The sequence below is a fragment of the Equus asinus genome, chromosome 25, assembly GCF_041296235.1.
Source record: "Equus asinus isolate D_3611 breed Donkey chromosome 25, EquAss-T2T_v2, whole genome shotgun sequence".
NCBI classification, from domain to species: domain Eukaryota; kingdom Metazoa; phylum Chordata; class Mammalia; order Perissodactyla; family Equidae; genus Equus; species Equus asinus.
The window spans coordinates 25,699,471-25,725,237 of record NC_091814.1 but is presented as its reverse complement, the minus strand read 5'-3'; the positions used below and the strand labels follow the sequence as shown (position 1 = coordinate 25,725,237).

Genomic DNA, 25,767 nt, shown 5'->3' with positions numbered 1-25,767 from the left:
ATTGACAGGTTCCCCTATTAAAATCTAAGTTCTGCTACCGCAGGGCATCCAGTAGGCATTTAACAAGTGTTTATTACAATAATGGTAAGTGAAAGGATTCTGGAAAAGCAGTTTGAGACTAGACAGTTAAGGATCTTGAAATGCCATGTTTGAGAGTCTGGACTTCATCCTAAAGGCATGGACAGTCCTCAAAGAAGAGCTATGCTCCCGAAAGGTAACTGTGATGGTCGTTGCGTGATGAATTTTGAAGAGAAGCCAGTTAAAAGGTTACTGTAATTTTCCAGGTCAGAGGAGACTTAAGGCCTAACCAGGGCAGATGGACTAGAAAGGAGGCTGTTTTGAGGTGCCATCCACAAGAACTGGTGATAACAGCATTTATTAAGTGCCTATGGTAGGCCCAGGCTCTGCGCTATCTTCACAATAGCCAAGAATAGGTGTTAGGATACTGATTTCGCAGATAAAAAGACAAAACAAGTTTCAAGGAACTTATGTAATTTCCCCCAGAATCACACAGCTAAACAAATGGCTATTCTAGGATTCCATTACAGGACTATCTGATTCCCAAGCCCAAGAAGCAAAGGACAAGGAGTGATGTCAAGTTTCTACCTAAGGTAATTACTTAGGTGACATCCTTTGCTGAAATACACAAAGGCTTGATGGGCAAGGTCGTGAATGTGGTTTTGGACATCCTGTGGGTGAGAAGCCTGTAACACAGTAAGTGATTCTGCATGAAACAGAAACTGAGTCTTGCTAACTTGCTGAATAGGGTATTTCTTGGAAGGCTATGGGGGCTCACAGAATCAGTGGTTGCAATTTTTAATGGAATGGTTAGAAAAGCCTCTTCGAGAGTTCTGGTCCATCCACTGTTGCAGCCACATGCATGAACAAGGCCTCCACATGTCACCTTGTTGCTGTTCATTCCCTCGAGGGTCAGAGTCTTGGGAGCAAACATCTGATTGGCAAAAATGAAGGCATGTGCCCACCCTCTTAACTGCTCTGAAGTCGGGGACGGGGAGAAAGGGCCCTTGAACTTCTGTATGGCAACAGGCACTACTTTCAAAGAACACACAAAAAATGAGGGATTTTCTTAGAAGAGAATTTGGACTCTAGACAGCCAAAAAAGCCACAGGAGTGGATGCAATCACTAACAGAGAGTCGAAGAAGAGACTCACAGAAGAGGGAGAGGAAAAAATAAAGGATAGTGCTTTGGAGAATTCTGAATACATTTTAAGAGGCAGGTTGCCAAAGAGGAACTAGTAAAGGTGAGCAGAAAGAAAAGAATCAGGAGGAAGCAATGTTTCAGAATTCAAGGGAAGAGAGAGTTTATGAGGCAAATGGTAATCTTTGAGAGAGCAGTTTGAGAAGAAGGTTGGAAGCAGAAGACAGATTGTAAATAGAAAAGGAATTAATTAATGGTGAACGAAATAGGGACAGCGTAACCTCTGAGTGTTCCACATCATCACTCATGTTGTTGTAAAGCAACTTGCAAAATCTATTATCCTGTGACAAAAGGAATGTAGGACTTCTGTACTTACTTCAGTTGATCTTCACAATGACTTTGTGAGAAAGGTCTTACCCCCATTTGAAGATGGAGGAAAATGATATCCAATATCCAGTGCTGGAGAGGATTATAAATTTTTTCCTTGAATGCATCTTGTTAACAGATAAAGACTTTAAAATGTATGTATTCTCTGACCCAGAAACTCTTTATAGAAACTTAGCCAAAAGAAGTAACATGAGCGTGTGCACAGATTTATCTACAAAGTGGTATATAGCTTCTTAACAGTAAAGAATTGAAAACAAGCCAAGTCCAACAAGAAAGGATTGGTATGTCCATGCTATGAAATGATGTGCAATCATTACCAAATAATGTTGCAGAATGAACTGTTCAAGAAATAAAAACAGAAATGGCTTACAATTTATGAAGTGGAAAGAGCAGACAACAAAAAACATATGGTATGATTCTATTTTTGCATATAAATGTAGTTTCTTGTGGATTTTTTCTGTATTTTCCAAGTTCCCTACAATAAACAAACATTGCTTTTGTAATGAGATTTTTTCTTCTTTAAAGGAGGTCCTGAGTGGTTAAGTACTTGTCTGTGGTTAAACAGGGGTTACTGGGAAAAGAGGGCCAGAATTATGCTCCTGATTCTTCAACCATTCCTCCTACTACCTCAGGCAAATATCTTACTCCCTTTAGGACGCTATAACAAAAACACCATAGGCTGGGTGGCTTAAACAGCAAACATTTATTTCTCCAAGTTCTGGAGACCAGAAAGGTCAAGTTCAAGGTGTTAGCAGACTCAGTGTGTGATACGAGCCTGCTGTCTGGTTCACAGACAGCAGTCTCAGCAGTCTTCTGTGTCCTCCCACTGCAGAAGGACCAAAGGAGCTCTGTGCGGGTCTCTTTCCTAAGGGCACTAATCCCGTTCATAAGGGCTCCACCCCCACGAACTAACCACCTCCCAAAGGCCTCACCCCCGCAATACCACCACATTTGGAATTAGGTTTCAACATATAAATTGAGGAGGGACACAAACATTCAGCCTATAGCTGCAAAGGAAAAAAAAATTTCACTCAATAATGTGGAAATGCTTTCCTACTTTCTCCTTTTCAGTGTTCAATCCAAACAAGCCCTTTACGACCATGCCAGAAACCCTAAATATAATGCCTTCTTATACTTAAGAAGAATTAGAAAGCGTGAGAATGGTTGGAAGTTGCTGAAACAGCAACAGTAAAGATTTTTATGAGCCTTCAAAGGACATCTAGTTGTGTGGATACAACAACCCAGTAAAAAGGAACACCACCCAGCCTAGAGCCTTCTAAGATCTAGACTCCAGCCTTTCCACACCTCGACTTGGAATCATTCGGCTCCCAAGCACACTCTCATAAAGGAAATACTCCACAGAAGAGACCCGAGGGGAGGCCCAGATGTGGCGACCCTCGGGAGGATGCGGTGTCCGGAGGAAAGGGGCTCTTTAGCTGCATTTATAGCACTTAGAAGCACGCTCTCCTTTGGGCCCGACTCTGCCTGCAGGCCTCACTCAAGACCTCACCCTCGAGCCCGACCCGGGGCTGGGCACGAGAGCGTAACTGGGGTGGTGTTCGCTATCCCCTAGCCCCCAGCAAAGGTCAGAGGGCCGCCTGTTTCCGGAGAAATAACTGCGGGGGTGGGGCCAGGAGAGCCGGCCAGCGGGGAGCATCGGCGAGGATGGGTGCGGCCACTACGCGGGCAGGGCTCGGTTCCGCTTCTCAGCAAAACTAACAGTAATGTTTATTAGATAGAGAAACGTACAGACCCTAACATCCCTAAAACCTTTCACTTGGTGAGCGAATCTGAGACACCGAGCGCCTCGCTGACCCGACAGAAGCATCCAAAACGTACCACGAACTCTCTCGCGAAACTAGGTGTCGGCGCTCCTACTTCCGCGCACGCGCCGCGCAAGTCTGCGCCTCGTCCTGGGAGCGATCTACGGTGGCTCTACTGGGAATAAATTATTAACGTGCTCCTCTTCTGCAAACCCAATCCGAGAAGTATGAACTGCCTGGGACAGGTTAGGAAAGCAGCCACGAAGCTAGTTGCGGAAGGGAATAAATATATGGATTTGGGGATGCGAGGGGTAAATCTATGGTCAACCGGGAAAAGGAAGAGAATTCAGCCTCCGCCTCACAACTAAGGGCCGAAAACTAGCACTCAGAAGGCGAGCCCCGGTTCCGGGAGCCCCGCCTTGGGGGCGTGGCCTCGCGCTGCCTCGGGCAGGGGCGGGCCTGCTCCGGGCTACGCCACGCCCTCCCCGAGGCCAAGGGCTCAGCATCCGCATTTCGCTGCGCAGCTGTGGTGTGCACCGGCCAAAGGAAGGTGATCCAGGTGAGTACCGGCACCTGCGGGCAGCTAGGAGCGCCGGCCCTCGACGGCACTTCAGCTCTTGCGCTGGGTACCGCCCATATCTCTGCCATCCCGAGCTGAATAAGAACTCGCGCTCTCTCCCCTCTCTTGTCTGTAGATTTCTTTCTACTTTTCCATCCTCTTTGCCCTCCATCTGCCCTGCATCCTCCCCGTGATGGAGTGGGTTTGGAGCGTCTAAGCCGGGCCGGCCTCGCTATCTGTAACTCAGGGAGATTTTCAAGGTCAACCCTTCCGCAGTTCCTTCCTTTCCTCTCCTCCTCTCCCCAGGCTGTGCAGAGCCGGGGCTCCTTCTTTCTGCCTCCCGGATCCCACCCGACCTTGCCAGCTGCAGCTCTGGTGCAGAGGATGGGCGGGCGGGGCACTGCGGGGCAGTGGGCCGCGCAGGCCAGATCGTAACACTGGTTTTTAAAGTGGCCTGTGAGCGCTGCGCCTGCTGCGGATGTGGGTGTGTTGCTAGGGACCTCCGGGGACAGCCTCCCAAGGAATTGTGTTTGTTTTCCTCCTGCCTCATAGAAACGTTTCCGTTTGTATTGGAGCCTTTAAGGGAGTCATTTCCTACCGCTGCCTTAGTGCAGGAGTCGCTGCAGGAAAGCAGGCAGAATCTTCATTGACGGTTCTGCCTTGGATTTCAGAGAATTTCCCTCATTCTCTGGTGTCGCTGCAGGGAACCCCAGAGCCCGAGTGGTGGGGCAGCTGCAGGGCGGTAGAAGGGGCTGGAGACTCTCTGGTGAGTCATTCCCCGAAATTGTGGCTTCTGCTAATACTTGGCCCTGGGCGTCACGAGTTAACGAGCTACATTGTAGCTTGGGAGACCAGTCAGTGTGGGAAAGGAGGTAAAGGAAAAGCAGAGATAGGAGGGTGGGTAGGAAAGGAGCACCGGTGTTGGGACGTTAATCCCTTAACCGGAGAAAGGGAGTCCTTGAGAGAACACTTACTGCTCTGCCGATGTGTGGTTTTTTGCAGGTGCTGTGGACCTAGGCATGGTCTTGCGAAATTGCCACAGATTAAAGACGCCCCTGTGTGTGGGAGCTGGAGCAAGGGCTTCTCTTGGGAAATCTGTAGATTACTGGGAGCCTGTAGTTTCTGGGAAGCACCCAAGGTTATTGGTCAGAGTTAGAGGCCATGTTTTAGTTCAATGAGAAAGTGTGCAAGAACTGCTGATTCATGCCTCCGAACCTAATAGTATGGCTTTTTCAAACTTTTAAACTTCAGTGATGAGAGCACAGTATCTGAGTCAGGGGATCAAGAATGTCTATTCTCACTGGAGTAATTTAATTGCGTTAAATAAAACTAACATCTAAAATTCAAACAAATACTTTCACCCGTGGGAGGACGATCTGTTAAGCTTCCCTCCTGACACAGTGTTACAGAAATAGAAAACTTTGTCAAGCGATTTTTTTTAACCAATGTTACTATATATCAAACATATACTGGCGGAGATGCTGTAGCCAGTTGTTGAAACTGGGCTCCAAGGGCCTTCCTTAGACTAAGGAACAAAACTGGAGAAGGGCAGTCTTTGCCCTTATTTAGACTTCTTGCTGGCCTAGAGTTCTGAGGAGACAGTTCTGAAAGGGAACCTCCTGACATGGAGGATAGCAAAGAGACTGAACACACATGAAGGAAGGACTTTACCCTGTTATCCAGAGAAGTGCTGAAAAGCCCCTGGAGCAATCTGGAATGAAGTGGATGACAAATCAAACTATCAAAAAGTCATTTAGTGCCTACTGCTGTTATCTGTACTTAAATATGTCATTCTCTGTATTTATATTTAAGTATTCTGCTCTGTATTCAGAAAACCATTGCCAACCACAATTGTCCATGAAACATTTAGCATTTTTAAAGCAATATTTGTTTAAAAGAATATACTGTACAATTTATGCAGCTGAATGGATTAATACTACTTAGTATACTGTCCTCCTGAAAAAGAATGATTTAGCAGATATCAGGTAGGTTACTGCTATGTAAAATAGAATTCCTGAGTTTCCTTCACTATATCTTAGTGTCTTTGTGGGGAGAAGAGCCACCACGAGGACCTGGGAAAATTGTACTGCCTTCCAAATACATTTGCAAATATCTTTAGGGATTTCAGCATTTGGAATCATAGGTCCCTCTTTTATCTTCTGAGTTCTTTCTAGCTGTTCATTAACTGGAACTTCAGTTCTAATATTTTGGTGTCTTAGTTTATTCTTTTTTTATTAAGTGATATTTTATTTCTCCAGCCTAAGAAATGTGAATGATTGTGCCACAGCTTCACTCTAAGTACAGACAGACATGAAGAGTTAGACCCCTGTTTCAGGCAGGAGCCAGCAGCCTGGGCGGTTCCTTCATTCGGAATGGCTGGTACCCTAGTTGGGGCTCAGCAGCTGCTAAGAATTAATACAGACTGCCCACATTTCTTGTGATGGAAAATCCGAGTCGTGTCGGTGTGACTCATTCGGGATTTTTTTTTCCCTCTTCTGGAAGTCAGGGCTTAATTTCCCTAACACCCTTGATTCCTATCTCATGCCAGATAAGGGATGGGTTATGTGGAAACTGTGATATGAAATTCCTTGCAAACCTGTATACCTGAAAGGTTGGAAGACATTTTTTCCTTCCTGTAATCTCTCCTCTTTTGCCATACTGCAGGGCCAATACTCAGAAGAAGAAAAAAAAAAAAAAAAAAAAAGCTCCTTTTTTGGACCTTTTCCAAGTTTTTTTCCCTGCCAATTAGAAAGAGCTCAGGCTTTAATCAGCTACAGGCTTAGAGTTAATTATTAGCTTTCCAGTCTTCTTAGTATCTTTTATGCTCAAGAGAAAGTCTGGGGAGGTGGAAAAGTTTTAAAAGAGGTCAGGTGTGCTCAAACTTGTTCTCCAACCTTGTTGAGAGATAATATGGCCAAAAGTTGAGAGCATAGACTCTGGAGCCAGGCTGGCTGGCTGTGTGTAAATCCAGGCTTTCTATGTGATAGCTGTGTGACCTTGGACAGATTGCTTAACCTCTCTGATGCTCAGTTTCCTCATCTGCAAAATGAAAGTAATAATATATCATAGAGCTCCTGTGAGGATGTAAATGAGTTAATATTGGTGATAGTAAATAATATATGTGCTAATAGTAGGTATTATCACTAATAATTGATTTCTCCTTACCACTCTTCCTCTAGTCTATATCACTACCCTTCAGACACACTGGTCTCCTTTCTCTTCCTTATGTAAGTGCAGCTTTTTCCTGTCTCCATGCCTGTGTACTTGCTGCTTTCTCTACCTGTGTTCTGTCTCACATCACTGTTATGTCCTTCAGGGCCCTTATCTCAGTCTGTTGCCCTCCTGTTTCGTGGTCTTCCCATGTTGTCTCCCTCCATTTACTATGTATTCTGGAGGGTCAGGACCTTTCTTCTCAGTCTTGATCACTATTGTAGCCCTGCACCTCACGTGCTGCACAGCATTTCATAGGGGACAAATCAGGCAAGGAATCAGTCTGAGGCAGTTCTCAAGGAGGTGGGAGGTGTGCATTCCATTGAGGTAACACAGCTTGTCCTGCGTTGACTGGATCAGATCAGCTCCATTTAACGAACTGTTATGAGATTTTCCTTTTCCTCTGCGTCCCGTGGCTTCTCCCCATTCTCTCCTCTGCCCTCTGCGGCTGGTGCCTTCAGACCATGGGAAATACCCTGCGGCCTGTCCCTGGGATCACGTCTCCTGGGAGGCTCCACTCCAGATGGTCCAGCATGGCCGAGGGCTTCTGGGTGAGGTGTCAGCACATCAGGAAACACTCAGCCATCAAGCCTTTTGTGTCAAGAATCTGTTTTGGAAAGTTTGTCATCCCACCAGCAGGGGAACCTAGGATTTGTTCTGTCTTGTTACAAATCTATTGTTCTTAGATTACTGAGGAGCTGAATTACCAGTTTTTCCCAGGGGAGATTCCGTTTCATTCACGCGTGTGTGTTTAGTGCCTTTTCACCCAGAAATCGGACTCCAGAGAAGAAGAGAACAGGTAATTTGCTTCTTTGGCCTTCACAGAGTTTATTTGTGTCAGGGCAGGCTCGTCCCACAGAACCAGGAAATGTTCCCTTGGCCTTGAACATCTTGCTGACCCTTCCCTCCCCTGCCCCCAGTAAGCACAGTTATTTATTGTTTTCAGCACCGATAGTTCACCAAAGTGTTGGAATTAAAACGATGTGTGAAACTTGAATATTTTATACAACCAAGTTGTGGCTGTTTAACTATAAAGCTAAATATATTTGGATTATAGCACGTTTCTCTCTTAAGGGGACAGATCTTCCATCCTCCTAACCTACAGTTAGCTTTCACTTTCCCAATGTTCTGCCAGCAACACTGATAAGGAATGAAGAATGAGAGGTACTGGGAAAGACCCACTTTGTGACCTGCCTCTGCTATTTGCCCCCCTTGAGTTAATAACCAAGTGCTGGATAAACAATGGTATGCCTGTTCGACTAATTTTCCTTTTTAGCCCTTGCAGAAATATCTACTGAATATGCCAAGCATTGTGGGAATATTCTTCCTCACCTGTGTGGTTATTATTCCTTTTCTTAAATGTCCATGTTCTCTTTTTAAAATCTAGCTGTCATTGGAAACTTTGACACTCAGATTTTTATCATCTGTTTAATGTAGAAGTGACCCAACTGGCATTTTGAAAAGGTAGGATAAGACCCGAAGAAATCCTCTGATTCTGCTTTTGTCTTTCCCATTCTGGAAACGGAATGACTTTTGTGCTGCTACCCTCCAGGCTCTTAAATTTCTCCTTTGAGCTTTCTATGGGCTCAGGAGGGTCAGCTGCCCTGCCTGGAGATAATTTTGAGGACTGTTTCTTTGTAGAAACATCTGGAAGCAGAAATGAGGCTGGGCAGCTCCTCAGGGGTGCTTTAAGCAGGCTAAGTGGGCCCCCAGCATGACCTCAGAGCTTTCTGAACCACCTCACAGTGTTGAGGACTCACGGAAGTCCATTAGGTAGGATCACACTGGCCCTTTAAGTTAACGTCCTTGTGTTGCTCTCATGAAAATGTGGATTTTTGCCATGCAAACTAAGGGACCATATATAAGGAAGATTGGATGAATAGCACAGGTAGCCAAATAAGGATTTTAATGAAACATTGGGGCATGGTTCCAAGTCGATTTGTGAGTGCTTTATCATTGTCCCATTCCTGGATGCATAAAAAAAGACACTGCTGAGAAATTGCAGGAGAATTTGAGGAGAACAGTCTTGCAAATGGAAGTAGGGGTTGCCATTGTCCAAGCTGGCTTTTATTTGTTTGAGCTGAAAGGTGAAATCCTCTCTCCCTTAAAAAATCTGATCGATTTTAATTTAGTAAAAGATAAGCCGTTGTAACTTCATGATTCAGAAGTAATAAATTATTTGAGGCAAGTGCCTGAATCCATAAAGCCTGCCTTTTGCTCCATTTGTGCAATGTTGATTGTGCCCTGGGGAATTTCTCTTGGCAGCCAGGAGGGACTTGAGTAAATAGTGTAGGAGAGGCCCCAGGAGTATTCCACTGAATGTAATTCAGGAAGTTTTCTGGGTGATCCTTGTGGACTGGAGGAACTCCTGCCCCAGTGAGATAAGACAAGTGGTGGCAGAAGCAGGAACTGGAGGAAAAGTTGAGCAAAGTGTTAAGTACTGTAGTAGTTACATTTCCAGGAGAAACTGTCAGTAAAATTCCTAGACTACCTGAGCCAAATATCATAATGATGCTCTGTGTTGCTGACTCAGGCTCTGGAATGGAGCCTATCTTCCGGGTGAGACCAGCACTGCCCCATTTTAAGTCCAAGCTCCATCACTCCTAAAGTGAGACTTTGCAGAGGTGCCTTGTAGCTTTCTTAAAATCTGCCTAGTGTCTGCTCACTGACTTCCCTGAAGACTCGTTGCCCCAAGTGCTGCTCTGTCCACCCATACTGTCCCACAGACCTCGAGACTCCTGCTGGTTACCAGGGCACCATTGTTCTCTGAGCTCTTCCCAGAAACCCACCATGGCCTGGGGCTTTTTCCTGCACCCGTGTCTCATATGCCACCTACTTTAAAATACTTATCCTAGTTTTCTTCCCCAAACCTGATATGTCCTCAAAAAATCATGTTTGGCTAGTAATAAATACTTTGATTAAAAGAAAAGTTACAAATAGAGGTGTTGCTGTGTAAAAATATATGTTATAGAAATAATTAGGTTTCAAAGTGTTCTCAAAGGGGGCATCTGGGAAAAACCCACAGCTAACATCATAGTTAATGTTGGAAGACTGAATGCTTCCCCGCTAAGATGAGGAATAAGGCAAGGATGTCTGCTCTTGCCACTTCTACCCAACGTTGTGTTGATTCTAACCAGGGCAATCAAGCAAGAAAAAGCAATAAAAGGCATCACATTGGAAAGGAAGAAATAAACTGTTTTTCTTTGCAGATAACATGATCCTGTATGTAAAGTATTCCAAAGGTCCTGGACCCAGCTCTACCCTCACCTGGGCTCTTGTGCCTGGCTCTGTTCCTCTCCCCCTGCAACTGGAGTAGAAGCCAGGCTGTACTACCCCTGAGCGGGAGCTTGCAGAGGTGTTTCTCTCATTGCTTCCCATGCTGGGGACGGAGTAATCTAACTGCTGGGTGAGGGGCAAACCCAGCAGAATGGTGTAGTAGCAAAGAGCGTGACACGAGTGTCAGTCTTCCTGCGCTCAGACCCCAGCTCTCGCTCACCAGCTGCGGGACCTTAGACATGTTACTGAGCTCCTCTTTGCCTCAGTTTCCTCATCTGTAAAATGGGGATGATAATAGTACCTACCACATAGGATGATTGTGTGCATTGAGTGTTAATTTATGTAGACTCTGTGTATACTAGGTCTTAGATTAGGTGTTCCCTATGTAGTGGTGATTTTATTTCCCATGTTGGTATTTCTGCCAGAATGGGAGAAAAAACTCCATGAGCAGTCAGTTGAAGGTCCCATTGGATTCTTAAACAGGTCTTTCATTTGAAGTCGTGTTGCTGACTGTTCAGAATTTGAGGAACACCTGATATTGGACGTGGTCATCTCAAGAGGTCACCATGTAGCATAGTGAGCATCACTTTTGAAGGATGAAAAGCCTTATATTCTGACTCATTTGACTGGTGGGAAAATCTGGTTTGGTGAGTAACCATGACCATGAGGGGAGATCTGGGAATCCAGCGGCTGTCACAGGCTAGGCTCACAAGATAAAGTCTCGGAAGCTACTGAGCTGTCTTACCTACCTGTTTTGTTTTGTTTGAGTCCTCTATTAAAGCTGAAAGAAGCAAATGGTCTCCTGGTGGGCACACCCTTCGTGCGTAATTGTGAAGGGCTTAGCTGGAGCGAGCTCTGCTCAACCACCTCCCCTCTCATCAGCCCGTTGTGTTCCCGGGATGCTACAGGAGAAGGGGCTCCTCGGGAGCCTCTAAGGGTGTTGGTAGAATGTAGATCGCCAAGACAAGACTACGACTGTGGCTTTTAGATTGGATAGAGTCAACACCTCCTGAAAATTTTCTTTTTGCCTAGAACCGTTGTTCTTAAAATGTGATGATCGCTGACCAGCATCATCGGCATCACCTAGGAACTTGTTAGAAATGCAAATTCTCAGACCCCACTGAAGACCCACTCGATCAGAAATTCTCGGGGAGGCAGGGTGTGTTTTAACCAATACTCTAGGTAATTTTGGTGCCGCTGAAGTTTGAGAACCACTAATTGAGAACATAGAACATCAGTACTCTCTTGGGCTCCTGTCTTCATGCAAGTTACAATACGAAATATAAGTAGGAGACATGTTCTCTGTCTCCAAAGAGCGTACAGCCCATTTGGAGATGCAGACTACCATTGCAGTGATCAGTGTTCAAGTGCATGTTATAATAGCTGACTCATCGGTGTGAAACAAGTATGCAAGCATTCAAAGGCAGAGTCTGTGGCCCGTGTGGATTGGTCAGGACTAAAGGCTCCAAGGAGCAAGGGGTAGGTCTTACTCTGGGCCATCCTGGCAGGATGGGAGAATGGGAGCAAACTTAGCAAGTAGGACTGCATGACATGCATTCCCTCATGGCCCACTTGTTTGTTAACCCTCAACACATGGGCTTCTATCTTCTACCATTCCCCAAACTTGGCTGTCCAAGGGGCCCCCTCACCAAAGCCGAGAGCATATTCTTCGTCTGCTCATGCATCGTGCCAGAGGTGTCCACTTCTTCCGTTTCAGACTCTTCCCTACATTTAGGGTCTGTACTGCTCCTCATCCCTTTACACCTTGAAAGCTCTTTCCATGTGTGAGAGCTGATTGCACGCAGAGGGCTCTCTCAGTGAGTGATGGTGCACATTTGCTTGGTCACACACCTTTCCCTTTTGGGGAGTGATGCTCCTCTGCTAACACTTAACAATCCCACACTTTTCCTCCTCTTTGGCTCTCTCCTTAGTTCCTGGAGGGAGGAGCAGGAAGTATGGACTACATGGCCTGTAAGGTCCCTCTCGTGATCTGGATCTGCCCTCTCTATCCTTATCTCCTGCTGTTCCCACCATTTGCTGTGGTCCAACCACACAGACCGCCTTTCTGTCCCTTGAATGTACCAGGCTTTTTCTTACCTAGAGCCTTTGCACTTGCTGTTCCCTCTGATTTGAATGTTCTTTTCCCCAGAAGGTCGTGTGGCTGTTTCTTCCACATTCATGTCATTGCAATGTTGCCACAGACAAGAGGACTTCCCCGATGATCCTGCTAGAGTCGCCCCGCCCCTGCCCTCCACACCATTGCCCTGTCTGTCCTCCAGAACAGTTCTCAGTCTCTCAGGTGGATTCTTGTTTGCATCTTTGATGTCAGGCTTCTGTCATCATGAGAATGTCGGCACCGTGAGGGCTGGGACCCCATCTTGTTCACTGCTGTATCCCCCACACCTCCACAGTGCCTGGCAGATAGTAAGTGCTTCATATATTGTGGTCAAATAAATGAATTAAGTGTTCTCAGACTCATTATGCTGGCCATGCTAAGAAACTAACTCCCTTTCGGAATCTAAGTAGACCAGCCTTTTGCCAAATTTGAATGTATTTTAAACAGTAGCCTAACGAATTTCTATCACAGTATTGATTTGTAGAAGAATCAGTATCTCCTTATTTGGGAAGTATTAGATATGTGGACACACATGTACACTTACCAGTATTTACAGTGTCTTTTTATTTGCATCAACATTTATGAAGTGTTCATACCCGATGCTTGTCTAGTTTATCTCACCGAATTCTTCACATCATCCTGTGAAGTGAGCAGTTCGGATTTTCCCCATTTCATGGAGACATGCACAACATTCCTGGGCTCGCAGAGGCAGCGTGTGAGCACAGGTCTGACTCTAGGATTCCCGCTGTCTGTGCTCCCATGGATTTTCCCATAGGAAAAGAGGAACCATAAAACACTCTTCAGTTCTGCTAGGAGTGAAAATATTTCCAAAAGGATCTCTACTCTTAACTACGTGACAGAATTTTCTAATTAAAAGGAAAATCAGAACCTTTTGACCCTTCAATTTAATGTTCTCTCAGCTGAACTACTTTGACTCAAGACTGCCAGGAAACAGTGAAGTAGAAGCATACACCTGTGCAATTCCTAATAAGTAGCGAACAGAAACACTTGTGTCCTGTTTCTGCCTTTCCTTAACCCATTTAGTTTCATTTTTGTGGGATTTTTTTTACACCCAGTTTCTGACCATTGCCATGAAGGGAAACATCTGGAATTGGATATTTGTTTACTTGTTTGCCTGCAATGCCACTAGAACACGAGCTTCGTGAGGGAAGGGCCCAATTCTGGCCTGTTCGCCTCTTCATCCCCGGCTGCATGAGGGTTTGAATGACAGCAGATTGCTGATTTCCATAGTCAGTGCTAGAAACCCACTTCCTCCTCAGTAGTCCTGCTTTGCAGCTAATATATTTTAACATGGCTGGTTATGAAGAGTTCAGAAAAGGAGGGGAATATACGTAGTTCAAAGCTTTCTTTGCCATTTTCAAATGGTAATTCTAAATTATAAATTCTTAAATGTATTTCATTACCATTTATTCAAACATCCCCTTTTATGATTGGATAGGGCAAAGACAGTTAACAGAACATTAACATACATAGTATCGCTTGATATATATCGTTGTCAGATACTTACTGTGTGTCAGGCGTCATGATGGGTGTTAATAGACGATGCTTCTGTTTAATCCTCACAAGCACCATCGGGGTGGGGTAGGTACCACTTTTATTTCCATTTAACAAACAAGGAAACTGAGGCAGCTGAAAGACAGTAATTTTCCCAAGGACGCTCAGCTAGGAAGTGTGAGAACCAGGTTCTGAGCTCACACAGTTTGATTCCAAACTGGACTCTTCACTGCAGAGCTGTCTGTACTGCACGTGGCGGGTAAATGTCAGCCTTCACGCTAGTGGTCAGGCGAGCCTTTGGTCCCATCATTACATACGGCCTGTTCCTATCTTCTCAATTGCTCATTATTGTCAGGCCACTTTTTACGTAACTTTTTTTTTTTTTTTTTTTAAGATTTTATTTTTTTCCCCTTTTTCTCCCCAAAGCCCCCCTGTACATGGTTGTATATTCTTCGCTGTGGGTCCTTCTAGTTGTGGCATGTGGGACGCTGCCTCAGCATGGTTTGATGAGCAGTGCCATGTCCGCGCCCAGGATTCGAACCAACGAAACGCTGGGCCGCCTGCAGTGGAGCGCGCGAACTTAACCACTCGGCCATGGGGCCAGCCCCTTACGTAACTTTTTTTGATATACATTTGCTCATTTTGGAAATTAGAGAAAAGTACAAAGGAAAATCTGTGATTCAGCCGTCTAGGAATAACTGTGCTTATGATTTTCATATTTTCTTCTTTAATTTTTTTCTCTTATTAACTAAGATGAGACCTGCATATACACTTTTTCTTTTTTCTTCACCTAACATGCTATATATGTTAAGCCTGTTTGAACATCTTCAATTTTTGTACACACCATTTTTGATGGTTGTATAATATTCTATTTTATGGGTGTATTATTTATGTAATTAGTCCTCTTTGCTTGGACATGTGTACCATTTCTGGTGTTGCTATTATAAATAGTGCTGAAGTGAATGTCTTTGAACCAAATCTGTTTGCATTTCTGATTATTACCTCAGGATAGACTCCTAGTAGAATTAATAAGCCAGAAGGTAGGAACAATGTAAAGAATATTACCTGTTGCCAGGCTGTTCTCCAGATGATTCTGTTTTACGCTTCTCCCAGCAGTGCATAATAGTGCCAACTAGGTACTTTTAAATATGTACCTAAGTAAATTTTTCTTTATACAAATCATAAATTTTAATGTAAACAGCTGGTATATGACTAACCTTGAAAACTGGATAATGATTAACAAATGTATTATACAACCCAGTGAATTACAAAGTAATCTACACCTGTATTGAAAGTTTAGCTCCGAAAGGACGGTTGGAGTATGTATTGTGTCTAGTACCATGTGGAAGACAAAATCTAGGGCAGAGCTCCCACTCACAAGAACCTTATCTTGTCGGGTCAGTAAAAGGGTTGCTGGTGACACAGAATAGGTATGTAATAAACAAAATGTGGTGTGCAACCTGAATGAGTGGTCACGCCCAAGAGAGGTTATGTGCCAGTAATCAGCTTCTCCATCCAGTGCCCTGGATGCTATCTACCAGCTCCAGGGCTGGCATAGCCCCTGCTTTGGCTGTAGCTGCCTGGGGTGTGGCAAGTGACCTGCCTCCCCTTTCCCAGTGCACACACCTGCACCCGAACCCACAAAGGCCAGTCTCTAAGGGGTGGGAGCATCCATCTCTTTGCCCAGGATTCCTCAGTAAATAAGGATTCAGCAAATGATCGTGGTTTTTTTTTTTTTCAAACCATGAATGAATCAAGCTGATTCTTTCCTTAAAGGATGAGCCTTAACCATTTTCAGTCCCTACTGGATTTATGTTTTCAGCAGCCATGGTGACAGAGAGCTTTTCTCTGTGGTCTGATCTCTTTCTCAAGTCACCCATATACCCATTTGCTTCTGTTGTTATAATAGATACTTTTGAAGGAAAAAAAGGAAAACTTAAATTGCTTAGGTGCATACTTTATGCCAAGTACTGTTCCAGGTGAGGAACATTATCTCAGTTGGAGGGGACATTCTTGAAAACCACCTGGAGTTGCAGCTTGCTTCATTTATTCCACAAGGAGCCATAAGCACATGCTCCGTGCTTGACATGGAGGATGCCAGACAAACACAGTCCCTCCCTCATGGGAGCTTAGCGGCAGATGTAATCAGCTGCTCTCTGTTTTAGCCCTGGTTATAGCTAGGAAGTGCTGGCTACAGCGGCCGGTGAAGAAGGACTCCTCACTTGGTGGGGGTGCAAGGAGGTGTCAGGGAGGGCTGTCCAGGCTGTGTTCCTGCACCCATGCAGATGTGTCCATGGCTTCTGCAGGGAGAGCCTCGGGGAGGCCAGGCACGCTCCCCCACTCCGCCCTGGAGAACTCTTGTTGATTATGCAGTCCTTTGCAAACCACCCACTCTACCATCAGACTCTGGGGCCCCCTTCTTTGTAACTTCTCTGCCCTTCAAAGGTACTTATTGTTCTGGCTCTGCTTGCTCCCCCCTCCCCCATTCCTTTCCCCTCAGTACCTATCATCTTAGCGCAGTGTGTGGAGAGTAACTTTCACTAGGTGTGAATGCCTAATGGGTTTAACCTCCCAGATTGCATTTATTCTTTGGAAGAGGCAGTAAATATTCATTTCTAACTATGGATTTTTGAGCAGTTGCTTTTGAGTGTTGATTGCCTGCAACAGAAACATCTGCTTAAGAGGCATTTCTCTGTCTTGCCACCTAGCTTCTCCTACCCCAAGACCTTCCAAATCAGAAAAACAGAGGTCAGTGACTATGTCACCAAATTCTAATGTCTTACCTGGGCTGGTTGGAGTGTTTGGGGAAGAATTCTAAAACCTGCTCTGGTCTTAGCTCTGCCCTCATCTAGCTGAGCTTTCATTTCTTTAGCTATAAAATGGAGCTAATGGGATTTTGTGAAGATTAGAAGTGTGCTAATAGTGCTGCGCAAACACAAGGGGGCCCCACGCTGCCAGGGAGCCAGCACCGCGTCCACAGGTGAGAGTCTGGAAGCAGACCTAAACCAAACATGCTTAATTCCATTGTCCTTAGGTAGGCAGGGCTGACAAAGGTAGAGACAGCTTCATTTTAAATGGCCTGTTTGGCCCAAATATGTTAAATTGCAAGGATATCAGGTAGGTTGGAAAGCTTAGTCATTTATTTTCAAAGAGGTGTGCAGAATTCACTCATTATTTTTGTTTTAATAATTACTACTGAAGCTTCCTCCCCGAGCTGATTCTCTGGACTTGGGAAATGACTAATTTTAGAAGAGAATGAGGACGGGGAAGGTTGGAGGGCAGCCAAAGACTCCTTGCTCTCTTGCTGCCTCACAAGGTGGCCCGGGAGGTGCTGACAGGAGACAGTTCCTGTGCTGAGTCACGGAGACGGCCTTTTGCCGTCTGTGTCCCCCATCCCGGAGGAGGGGCGGGTGGGCGAGCAGCTCAGGGTGAAGACTGTACAAGACTGATGAACATCGTTGTGAACCACTGTGGGGGAGGGGACAGATTTTTAGGATTTTGGCCCCAAATGTTATTTTTCAGACCTAAGGAAAACCTTTTAAAGAAGTGAGCTGCTTGCCCACCACAAATTCCACATTGAGAAAGATCCTGTGATCCCAGTGTCAGTTCTGCTTTCAATTTTCAAGTAGGATTGAAAGGGGATATGGGAACCAAGTTGGAATCTAAATTTGAATCCTAGCTCTGATACTTTCTATTTTAGACCTTGGGAACGTTACTTAGTCTCTAGGCAGTCTCTGGAAAGTAGGGGTATGACCATCTTGTTGGGTTGTTTCTGAGGATGAGTAGAAACATTTCGGAGCAGGGTAGCCCTCCCATGCTTACAGGAGAGGCTGCAGCCAGAGAGTTATCAGGGATAGAAATTTGAAACTGAATGCAGAACATACACAGGAGCTGCTGGCCTGTGGCAGCCTTGCACACAACGGGCCGGTGGCTTGGGCTCTCGAAGCATTGCCTGCCATCCTCTTACCCTCCTTCTGTCTGGTGCTCAAGGCTCAGAGAGGTTGGAGGGGCAGCTCTAATATACCTTGAAGTTATTAGGGCTTCCTCCCACCTGCCAAATTTTCTTCTCCTTGATGCCCAGTCTCTTTCCTTCTCTCCTTATTTCCTTCTGGGGCAGGACAAGAACCAAAATCGCAGAAATTGTTGAACACTGAAAAATGCTGAGATTAGCTTTTTCTCCAAACATTTTATTATAAAAATTTTCAGACATATGGAAAAGTTGAAAGAACTGTACATTGACCATCCATAGAGCTACTGCCTAGATTCTATAATTATTTGCTATATTGGTTTATATCATTTTTTGATACATTTCAAAATAAGTTGCAGACATTAGAACAGGAGAAAGGGCTCGTTTTGAAGAGGTGAGTTGATGAGCAATCTGGGGCCCCAGGAGCTGCCCCAAACTGTCTGTCTTGGCAGAGTGACAGGCTCAAGTGCCATGCTCTGCTTTCAGAGCACTGGAACTGGGCCTTTCCCCAGCTGGTATTCTGCTGCTGTCCCAGCACAAGCCCAGGGTCCAAGGAAGGCCCCAAGGTTCCTGCCCTCAGTGTCCCCCATGGCAACAGACATGCAGACAAAAAACTTAGAATCATTCTGTACTTACTATTTTATATCCTGTTCTCTTTTTTTGTAATTTAATATGTCCTTTAGCATTTTTCCATGTCAAATGTCTTTTCAAAAATGTGGTTTTTAGCAGTCTGTCATTCTATAGCAAGGACTAAGGCAGTGGGATAGATAAATCTCGTAAAGTTAATGTTGATCCAAAGAACCCAGGCACAAGAGAGAACATACGGTATGATCGTGTACTTTTTTGCATGTATATCTCATACTTGAATAATTTTCAAATTCCGTTCTGTGATACACAGTAACATCTCTAACTACCTCTTAGAAACATCAGATTTACTCACACCTCTTTATCATCTGCAGGGAGAGCTTTGCTGGTAACAAAGCAGCGTGCTCCTTCAGGCCTCCTGCAGTGCGGTGGCCCCAGTGCTGGGCGCCATCCTCATGTGTCCTCTCTTCCACAGAGCCAAGATGGCTGTCCTCTCCAAGGAGTATGGTTTTGTGATTCTGACTGGTGCTGCCAGCTTCATCATGGTAGCTCATCTAGCTGTCAACGTGGCCAAGGCCCGTAAGAAGTACAAAGTGGAGGTGAGTGGGAACATAGCTAGTGCTTTCGTAGGCTTGTGCAGTGGCAAGAACTTGTTTTCAGTCGTGCAAGGAGAGGTGAGAAGCTAGTGGTCAGAGATGGCAGTTTCAGAACTGCACCTATGAGGAATTCTGCCCCTTGCTGGCAGGAAGAAGGCAAGAGAGTGGGGTTCTGCTGGGGAGCAGTTTCCATCTTGTTTTTGTCTCTTTGGTGGAAAGACCAGGGGTGCTGGCCTTCGAACAGTATGTTTTTGGCTGGAGCTCTTGGCTAGGAAGAGTGTTATTTTCTAAAGAGGGTTAAATGGCAACCATGTTTCCTGGTGTGCCACTTTGAAAATGATGTCTTACAGTAATTTTCCTGTTTCCCGAGTAGAGGAGAAATGTGTGGTGCTGAGGTTAGCCTGGGCTTAGACATGACACGTAGGCGGGAGGTCTCTTAATGCTTCCTTTAGTTCTAGCTGATCTAGAAGGGATAATTACTGAAGTCGTCCCTGGTGAGCAATTTTAAATGTCTGTTTCTGTTTAGGAACTTATAATTAGGCTCCCTAACTAGGGCTTCTTTTAAAGTTTTCATACCTAGTTTCTGTTTTTTGTTTTGTTTGTTTTGTTTCGTTTCTTTGTTTTGCTGAGGCAGATTGGCCCTGAGCTAACATCTGTTGCCAGTCTTCCTCTATTTTGTATGTGGGTTGCTGCCACAGCATGGCCACCAATGAGTGGTATTGGTCTGCACCTGGGAACCAAACCCAGGCCACCAAAGTGAAGCCCACTGAACTTAAGCAGTAGGCCCCCAGGGCTGGCCCCTAATTTCTGTTTTTTTAATGAACACACCCAGTAAAATTCTCATACACTCAATTTCTGTTCCCCCATTAAGGGAAATCTTAAAAGGATGTGGCATTTGATGACTCTTGAGAAGGAGCTCTTTCCCTATATCTTTGTAATGCATCGGAAAGCCACCAGTGACGGCTTTATGTCAGTGAAAAGCCCTGAGTTTGGCACAAGCCACCTCTATTCCTTGTGCAGCTACAGCTCAGACTTTCATTCTTATTGCTGAATGTTGACAGAAATAGATTGAATCTGCCTCTGAGGATTGAGACCCTTGTCACTGCAAATATTTAAGCAGAAATTGATCATCTCTGAAGGGTACAACAGAAGAGGCTTTGAGATAGATTACCTTTAAGGGTGACTAACTCTCAACAGTGAGTGCTACTCTTCAGCATTTGATCAGTGTGCGTTTGGTTTTAACAGTATCCTACCATGTACAGCACGGACCCTGAAAATGGGCATCTCTTCAACTGCATTCAGCGAGCCCACCAGAACACGTGAGTGTCGGCCCTGCTGGGCCCCAGGGGCATCAGCAGGGGGCGGTTTCTGTCCAACGTCTCTAGCCTTCGGTACTCTGTTTGCGAGTAATAGTGATGATGACAATCATGGGTATGTTAAAAGCATCATTAAAAAATATGGATGTGAAAAGATTGGATATGAAGCAAAATTAGGAGTTGATAGAGTGGTGGGATTCTGAATAATCTTTTCACAGATGTCTTTTTGTTGCATGACCCACCCACAGTATGTGCAGCATGTCCGTCGAAACCGATACTGAGTCTCCCCGCCCTAGAATGGAGAGGCTTTGAGCTCTGTAAGGAAACTACTCTAATTCGCCGAGACCTTCCCCCTCGGTTGCTTAGGGTTGAGGTCTCTTCCTCATTGTGTTCTGAGTTACCTCTAATCCCAAGCAGAGCAAGAGAGGTTGGATCCTAGTGGCCGGGTCTCCCCCTCCAGTCAATGTTTACTTTTACTCTCAAGTTTCTAACTTGGTGTGTAAGAATGTAAAGCCTTCTTCGTTTTACGTAAACATACTTACAGGGGGCGCTTTTTTATAAAAAGTTTCTGTCTGTCTATTCCAGGCTGGAAGTGTATCCTCCCTTCTTATTTTTTCTAGCGGTTGGAGGTGTTTACCACCCGGTAAGTCTTTCCCGGGGCAGGGGGTGGGGGGCGGTTCATCAATTTGGCTTTAGTTCACTGAGCTATTGGAGAGGGAAGAAGGAAATGAACATTTAATAACATCTTCAATGTCTCCTACCATGTGTTTAAAATAACTTCATTCAATTACATCTTACAGAGTTCTTTAAAGTAGGTAGATTTTCCTCCTTTCTTACAGATAGAAGGAAACCTCTTGGATACCATGTAACTTTCACAAGGTCAAATAGCTACAGAGTAGAAGAATCAGAATTTGAACCCAGGGCTGTCTGATTCTAGAAGGTTCGTGTCCATAAGAGTTTTCCTTTGCCGTATTCACTCATTCACGCAAAAAACATTCAGTGGTCTCCTGAGGTTACAGGAGTGAGTGAAACAGGCAAAGACGCCTGGTTTCACACAGCTGACTTTTAATTAGGGTCACAGACAAAAGCAAACTGAGTGCACTGGGGAGGTATGTTCACAGGTGACGTGCACCACCAAGGGGAACAAGGCAGGGGACGGGGGAGGGAGTGTGGGGGCAGGGACATGGCTGTGAGTCAGGTGGTCAGGGAGGAGGGCCTTGCTGAAAAGCTGACGGTTAAACAAAGGTTAGAAGCTGAGGGAGCAGAAGTCTGCAGACATCTTCTGGGCAGAAGGAGAGCGAGGGTGAGGCCCTGAGGCAGGAGCTGCCTGCTCTGTTTGGTGAACAGTGAGAAGGGCAGGTCGGCGTCCATGGGAGCAGCAGGTGAGGGCAGAGCGGGGAGGGGCCAGACCACGGGGCCTGGTAGGCCATTATGGCCCTTGTAGGCCTAGATTCGGTCTACACTATGCCTTATCTAAATAAAGCAAGTGTATCTAAGTCTGAGTAGTTACCATTGGGTCTTGCCTTGAACAGAAAGTATTTCCCTTTCAGGGGCCAGACTTTCCCCTAATTGAGTTCTGACCACAGTGCTGGCGCTTCACATTTCTGGTTCTAGGCCTTTCCTAAGCCTCTGGTCTGTACCTGAATGGCCTGTGCTTTTGTTATCAGCTGCCAGAATGGCACGTCTATAGTTCATGACCTTGAAGTCTTGTATCTTTTCAAAGAAACAGCTGCTCATCTCACAGAGAAGGTATTTCTTTCGTGTGCCTCTAAAGAGCCCTAATCCTAGCAAGTGACCAGACTAGCTGGTCTAAATAGACTAGCCGGTGTCTCTAGATTAGGCTTCACCTGCTCTCCACCCCCATCCCCTTCCCTGTCCCACTTCCCTAGATCCCATTCCTTATGCTTAATTCCTAAAAATACTCTGAGGACAAGCACCTACTGTTCCTAGGTTGATAGTTATCATGCAGCATTACAGTCAAGAATAGCCTGGCAGAGACTACAGAACTTGCAGAGAGTGACTTATGGGCCTGGGGTTTTTCAGTTGTTTCAGGCACCTACAGATATTTAACTGTATCCAAAATCAACTAAACAAACAAACAAATATCCTAAAGCAGTAAACTTACCCCCACTGATTCCACTAAGTTGGAAAGGCACTTGCGGACAGTGACACACCATGTTTCATGTTCTCACACACCCTCTTTCTTTTTTTCTTCTCTTCTGACTCCTTTTGACCAAATGGGTCACCCCGGGATGGTGCCCAAATAGAAGGATTTTTCATCTTGCATAAGATTTTACTCTCTCTTCCCAAGGGTGTTGGGCACGGGGACACTTCCCCTCCAAGACCGCGTATTCTGGGGTTCACAACATGACACACTCTCGCCGCTTTTTCTAGTGGAGCCCACAGCTGTGTGCGGGCCACAGCGCAGCCTGCACAGAGCCCCCTCCAGCGGGGACCTCACTGAGACGAAGCAGCACACACAGCAGGGGTTTGCAGTCCGCTTCCTGTTCACAGGCCCATTTGAGACAACAGGGCTTCTGCTCTAGTCTTGACTTTCCATTGGTTTCCTCTCCTGGCTTACCCTTCGACCCCCAGGCCTGCCTCTCCTTCTCTTGTGTTCTAGCATGTTGAGTTTCCCGGGGCAAGCTGGGAGGTTCCTTCCATCCCACCTGGGAGAAAGCCAGCACTCACCTCCCAAGTCCAGGAGCTGTTAGAAGACTCACAGATCTTTGATTTTCCTGACTGAAACAAATAACTTAATTCTACCCTCACACTGATGGGGAGCATTTTACCGTATCCATGAAATAATTAACTTTTTGTTAAAACGTTGTGTAATCAACCCTAGATGTTAATAAAGATTTGCCTGTTTCTTGAATGCACATACTAACGTAGCCCTTTTATTTTAGCGTATAGCTTCTGGCTTGGGCTGGGCCTGGATTGTTGGACGAGTTCTTTATGCTTATGGCTATTACACAGGAGGTAAGTGCATGTGGACATCTGCCAAAGAAATAAATTTAAAATCTTATACGACTACATTTTTCTTCTTAGCAGGGCTTTAAGAAAAGGGGAAGTAATGTGATATTTAGGAAAAGTCTGTTATCTTCTTTTTATTAACCTTTGAATAGTAACAAAACATTTTTATTGAGCATTTTCTGTGTGTCACTTACTGTTCTAAGAACTTTGCATATGCTCTTTAACCTACCACAATTCTATGATATAGGTAATATTACCCTGTTTGATAGATGAGGAAACAGGCTTAGAAAAATTAGGGCTCCAGGTCGCAGAGCTACTAGTGTAAACTACAAGCTGTGATTCAAACCTGGGCAGCCTGAGTCAGGAGCCCCTGCTCCTAACGCTACTGTAAATAGTGTGCCCAAGAGAGAAGGGGGAAAAAAGACATTTCTGGCTGTGCTTTCTTCTTTGAAGAGAAGGAAACACTCCCAAAGGCCCTGGAGCAAAACTGCTTTAATTATTATCCCATAATGTTTTTAAGGTCCAAGCAATGCTATGACACACTACTTTGCATGCAGCATCTGACATACTGACAGCTTTAGGCTAAAGAGTCGGTTGACCTCTTAAGACCAGAAGGTCTAATGTCTAACCCCACATGCCTTGATAGAATGCTTGCGGATGTTGAAAGCACTGTCATCCTGGAGCATCCCAGCTAACTTCCGCTCTCTCTTCTTTTTCAGAACCCAGCAAGCGGAATCGGGGAGCCCTGGGCTCCATCGCCCTCATTGGCCTGATGGGCACCACCGTGTGCTCTGCCTTCCAGCATCTTGGTTGGGTTAAACCTGGCTTGGGCAGAGGGTCCAAATGCTGCCATAAAGAATTATAGGATGTTTAAAAACTCTCATTCATTTTGAGTGACTTACTTTAATTTCCAGTTATATTTTTTTTTTCTAAATATAATAAAAACTTATCTGGCATCAGCCTCATACCTAACCCTGACTCTATCACTATTTCTTTTTGAGTCTTTATCTAAAATAAGTAGCCTGTTCCTACAAATAAGAGAGGGGCCACAGGTAGTGGGCGCCCCTCCTCTCCCTGCCAGCAGATGCTTACCAAGGACGTGAAGCTGGGAAAACGTCTAACTGTGGTACTGTGTTCATAGTCATGCCACAGCGGTGAAAAGTTGGGACTCAAAGAAGGAAAGCCTTTTAGCTCTGGTTAGGATATAAGATTATCTTATCACTTGCTCCTAATACATATGATGACAGTAAGGATTTTTAAAAATCTCTTAAAGATTGCTTTTATCGCTTACAGACTGAAATTATAGACTCAATTTAAGATTATGAAACTTCATAGGGGTCGGCCCAGTGGCACAGTGGTTAAGCGCTTTGGCGGCCCGGGGTTCGCGGCTTCAGATCCCAGGTGCGGACATGACACCGCTTGGTACGCCATGCTGTGGTAGGTGTCCCACATATAAAAAAAAGTAGAGGAAGATGGGCACGGATGTTAGCTCAGGGTCAGTCTTCTTCAGCAAAAAGAGGAGGATTGGCAGCAGTTAGCTCAGGGCTAATCTTCCTCAAAAAAAAAAAACCCAAAAAAAACCCAAACTTAATAGAGATGAATGTAACTTCCCACATTTGGATACAAAATCTGATTGCATAGGTACAAATGGGGAAGGACACCTTAGCCACAAACTGGCAGCCTGACGAGGTTTTAATTGACTTGGAGAACAAGGCGAATGGTAGAATGAGATGGCTGCTCCAAAAGTGAATGTGGCATAAACTACATGAACACAAATATGTCAGGACCTGTGCTGTCCAGTACAGGAGCCTGTAGCCACAGGTGGCTATTATTATTTAAATTAATAAAATTTAAATAAAACAACAAAAAAATCAGTGCTGTAGTTGCTCTGGCCGCATTTCAAGAGCTCAGTAGCCTGTGAGGATGAGGGAGGGGATCTGAACCCAGGATTTAGGCCTGACTCTCAAATCCACGATTTTTCCATTGTATCCCTGTGCCACTCAGAGGAGATGTATCATTTAGGGATAGAATGCTCTGGATGGCCACTGAAGATGGCCAGCCTTGGCCAGATGACCACCTGGAACCCTCGGGCCATTTGATGAGGTTGGACTAGACCGGTAAACACTCCAGTGTGTGTTTGTGAGACATTTTCACGAGTGTAGAGGAAAATAAGGACTCTTTTCATAAAGCTTTAGCTTCTATTCTTTTTTATATTAAAATGTCCCCTTATGAAATGATGGTGATGATGAATGTGAGGGGTTTTTTGGTCCTGACTTGAAAAAATAACATAATTAAGAATTTGTGATAAGTTGGTTTGTGGTTTGGGGGGGAGTTTTCTGTTTGGT

The 25,767-nt window shown here is 45.1% G+C and overlaps 1 protein-coding gene across 2 annotated transcripts; it reads left to right on the top strand.

Annotated features, from left to right (window-relative positions):
* Positions 1-3,166: 3,166 nt before the first annotated feature.
* Positions 3,167-24,394, top strand: MGST3 (microsomal glutathione S-transferase 3). Of its 2 annotated transcripts, none has more exons than XM_014841156.3 (6): positions 3,167-3,868; positions 19,013-19,136; positions 20,379-20,452; positions 21,035-21,092; positions 23,356-23,428; positions 24,142-24,394. In XM_014841156.3, exons 2-6 carry the CDS (start codon positions 19,020-19,022, stop codon positions 24,285-24,287), a joined length of 468 nt encoding a protein of 155 aa, XP_014696642.1. In that variant the 5' UTR covers positions 3,167-3,868; positions 19,013-19,019; the 3' UTR covers positions 24,288-24,394. The 2 variants fall into 2 exon arrangements, with proteins under 2 accessions (XP_014696642.1, XP_014696643.1); XM_014841157.3 differs by lacking the exon at positions 3,167-3,868 and adding an exon at positions 4,178-4,634.
* Positions 24,395-25,767: the final 1,373 nt, after the last annotated feature.